Below are 4,041 nucleotides of genomic sequence, written 5' to 3'. Positions count from 1 at the left end.
CTATTCTGATGGCATAACGGAATCTATAGTTGCTAATGGTGCCGCTTTTTCTATTGTTTCTGTTTTACATTGGGCCCCAGAACCACATGGATTTAAAACCTCCGTAGATTGTGCGGAATTGGGCTTGTATTTTTTGTACCAGGGATCAAATCTAACATTTCCCAATGGAATTCGTTCTTGTGATCGCGTCAACATTTTCAGAATTAAAATTCGACACTGTTCACTCACTTCCGGTTTTGACGGAAATGACACACGGCTTTGGACTTGCTTTAGTAACTTCTTGTGGTTCGAATCATCGTATGGAAGGCGACCGTATAGCTGTGTGGAAATAAAAAGAGATGAACATTAGTTATCTGTGGATAATTCCGTTTTGGTCTCACTATTTAAACAGATTAGTGTTTAAATATTCTGACAAATATATAAACAAAACGAGGAAAATATGTGTTGATGAAGTAGCTTTCATTCTTTGAAATCGAGAGATCCCAGAGGGATTGTGACGCTCACCATTGCTTGCCCATTGTCTGATTGATTTATTCTTTGAAAGTTGGATCTTTTCCAACTGTTCCCTGTTTTTGCTCTTAATGATAAGAATATTGAACATTAAACCTTTGCAGAAAGAGCGATGACTGTGGCCAGGATGGCCAACTAATAACCCCGCTCCGTAATCAACAATAATTTTTGGAAGGGTTTTCCCAACAAGATTCCTCCAAGAGTTCTTCATTTGTCACTATGACAACCAAATGTATTTTGCATCCCCCATAAACCTTTTTTTTTAAACTTAATTAGATAAAATCTTAATTTCGACCAATCAGAAGCCTATGTGTTTCCATGGTTTTGGAACACCTTTTATGTCAACGTATAGGCTATAATTAGCTGTAGCATTAGATCAAGCTCAAATGGAATTGAAAGGGCACAGACATATGTCGTAGGGATGTAGTATGCCAAGTTTGAGAAATATTGCTTCAGCATTTAATTATGTATACTAGACACTATATTGATATTCCATACAGAATATCTACAAAAATGGGCTTAATTCTTACAAATGTTGTTGAAATTTCACAAAAAACGAAAGGGCACAACCATACATCATAGGGATGCAGTATATAAAGTTTGAGAAATATTGCTGCAGTACTTTATTAGATCTACTCAACACAATATTCCATACAGAATATCGACAAAAATAGTCATTGTTCTACCAAATGTTCTCAAAATTTTATAAAAAGTGAAAGGATACAACTTTATATCATAAGGATGTAACATACCAAGCTTGAGAAATATTGCTTCAGCACTTTTCCAGAAACACTTGACACAATATGCTGGAGAGACAGACGGTCGGACGGACGGGCGACGGACTACAGACGTAGGGCGATTTTAATAGCTCACCATCTGATGATGGTGGACTAAACATGTAAAGATTTATCTGCGATAAAATTCAATACAAATGAGGCGTCCTTATAGATCGGCCATTATCCGACCAGTTTTAGCAACTTATTGCATCTTTTGGTATTGTACATTGCATATTTGTGGATGGTTGGGTTGGTGGCTGGAAACGGCTTTAATTTGTTTTATCAAAATTTGCAAAGTATTCGGAGGCCATATGCAAACCTATTATAAAATTTACTGTCAAATTAACTCTCTATTTCAGATTCGAGTGATGCAGGCAACCGTGGATCCTTTCCCTTAACTGATGTGAAGAGGTCTGAGGTATCTGTCCGACCACATTGGTTTTCACCGGGTACTCAGTTTCCCGGCGCGATTCTCTCCGGGTCAACAAGAGTGATTTTTACGCGTGTATTTGAGCTGATAGCTTGTTTCGCAAGTGTCTATTCATGCATAATAGTTAAAGTTAATAAATAAACCTTTACCGTTCAAATGAAAAAATACACTCAACCTAAAAAAGCGATCTTTGACTATTGAATTAAATCATTAAAATAAAAATAAAATATTAAAATATTAAATCTACATTTTTATACGATCTGAAACAGAACAGCCTGCTAGTCATGAAATGCAAAATGTGAATGATAATGTGACAGGCCCGAGATCCCAAACGTCTCTGAATACTTTTAGGCGCCGGTGTGATTGGTTTTCGTTTGAATCCCAGTGTCGGTAGAAATTTGGGGTCCTTTAACGTTACCTTGAAATATTCACAGTACTTTGATGTTGCAATCGAGGAAAATAATTTTCACATTGACGCATGATGTGGTAGACATGTACACTGCAATATTGTGAAATAACAGGGCAAACACATTCCTGTCGGAATGTCATGGCTGTGCCAACTTAGCCAATGACGTATTGTCCATCCGCTGCTGAGTGACAGAGACCGTATTAACGATATGTTTTTAGTATTATACTCCGATAACAGGACGATGAGACAGATAGAGTGGATCGTGTCTTCTACTTACCATTGTAAACAGTACAACTCCAATGCTCCAAACGTCAGCCAGAAATGCATCATACGCTTGTCCCTTCAGAATCTCGGGAGGTGCATAAGCATAACTTCCACAATATGTCTCGCTAAGTTTCACCTCCCCGGATTTGCTCTTGGTGATCTTCTTTGCGAATCCAAAATCGGTGACTTTCAAATTTTGTTTATAATCTAAGAGAAGATTTTCGCACTTGATGTCTCTATGGACAATACCTTTGTTATGCATATACAACATGCCATCTTGGAGTTGATAAAACCAAACCCCGGCAACATCTTCTTCAATCATCTTTTTCTCACGTATGGTGTCCAGAAGGTCAACACATCCTAGTTCCATGACCAGGAAGAATCTCGTTGTTGTCTCTATGACCTGATAAAAAGCGATCAAGGATGGATGCTTCAGAATCTTGATCACGTCTATTTCTCGCGGGAGAAACTTCGTTAGATAATCATCGGGTGCCTTTCGTTTGGAAATTATCTTGACTGCAACCTTGTGTTTTCGATTGACATCGTATGCTGATCTGACGCACGCGTAAGACCCAGTTCCAAGTGTCTTCCCGACTATGAATCCTTGACCCTCCAACACCTGAAAATTTAGTTTTAACGTATTTATCTGCCAAATTACAATGACAAGAGGACATATCACAAATCATAGCAAATACATGTATCAAATATACAAAGACGGGCATGATTGGGTAGCATGTAAAAGTATGTAATGGTAAAGTTAACTCAAAAGGAGAGATTATGCACAGACAATACGAAAAACACCACGAACTTAATCTACTGCTGGTATCTATAAAATTATGCACACATCGAAAAATAATCAACATTGGTTTGTATGGACAGGTCAAGGTTGTCAGATCTAAATTTATTTCATAATCAACATCTAAACTTTAAAACGACTCCAATCTCTGATGTCTATGAATCAGGATATTCTGAGAAGAAATGATACCTGGAAACGCCGACTTGTTCGACTAACTCGTGCCGAAGTTGTGGACGAGACGGTAGCATTCGGCTGCTTCTCCTCTTGGTCTTGTGTATCAAAGGTGGAATCTCGTTCTGACATTATTCATGGCCAGCATCTGATTGAGACTTGGCAAATTGTCCAGAGCGCTGTCCCCGCGCCCGCATCATCAGAGGTAAACAAAGTTCCTAATGATGACGTCACAGATAATTCTTACCATGAACAATTCCCTTGTGACGTCACAATAGACTACGTGTTTTTTCTCAACTACATGTTGACGCTCTCTTTTGGTATGTAGCCGCGAGAACACGCCAATAACCTCGTCATGTTTTATTTACAATTTTTAACCGTTCAGTGTGAGCTTCCTCTGTGTGTGTGCGTATGTGTGTGTGTGTTGGTGCGTGCATGCGTCCGTCTCGCCGTCCGTCCGTTTGTCTGTCTGCGGATTTAAGTAGCGAACTCTCTTAGCCCTAAAGATAACAACAACCCAAATTATCACCAATAAAGAAAAAGCATATTGCCTTTGACGTTTTTTTCATTTCCTTGACTTTTTAATTCTCACAAGACGGACTCTCAAAGACGGACCAAGGCATGCGCCCTTACTCATTCCATCAAATGATGTGTTTGGTTACACTGAGACAGTGTCTCCTCCTTG

At 38.8% G+C, this 4,041-nt stretch overlaps 1 protein-coding gene across 1 annotated transcript; it reads right to left on the bottom strand.

The window, feature by feature from the left end:
• Nucleotides 1–3,488, bottom strand: LOC132544239 (testis-specific serine/threonine-protein kinase 4-like). Its single transcript, XM_060207812.1, has 3 exons — nt 3,375–3,488; nt 2,403–3,008; nt 1–318 (listed from the first exon to the last, which is right to left on the bottom strand). Exons 1-3 carry the CDS (start codon nt 3,486–3,488, stop codon nt 1–3), a joined length of 1,038 nt encoding a protein of 345 aa, XP_060063795.1.
• Nucleotides 3,489–4,041: the final 553 nt, after the last annotated feature.

This window comes from Ylistrum balloti, unplaced genomic scaffold (genome assembly GCF_031769215.1).
Source record: "Ylistrum balloti isolate Yb309-2 unplaced genomic scaffold, AGI_CSIRO_Ybal_v1 Utg369784, whole genome shotgun sequence".
Taxonomy (NCBI): Eukaryota; Metazoa; Mollusca; class Bivalvia; order Pectinida; family Pectinidae; genus Ylistrum; species Ylistrum balloti.
The sequence above is the reverse complement of the archived record's forward strand: the minus strand, read 5'-3'. Positions and strand labels throughout refer to the sequence as shown.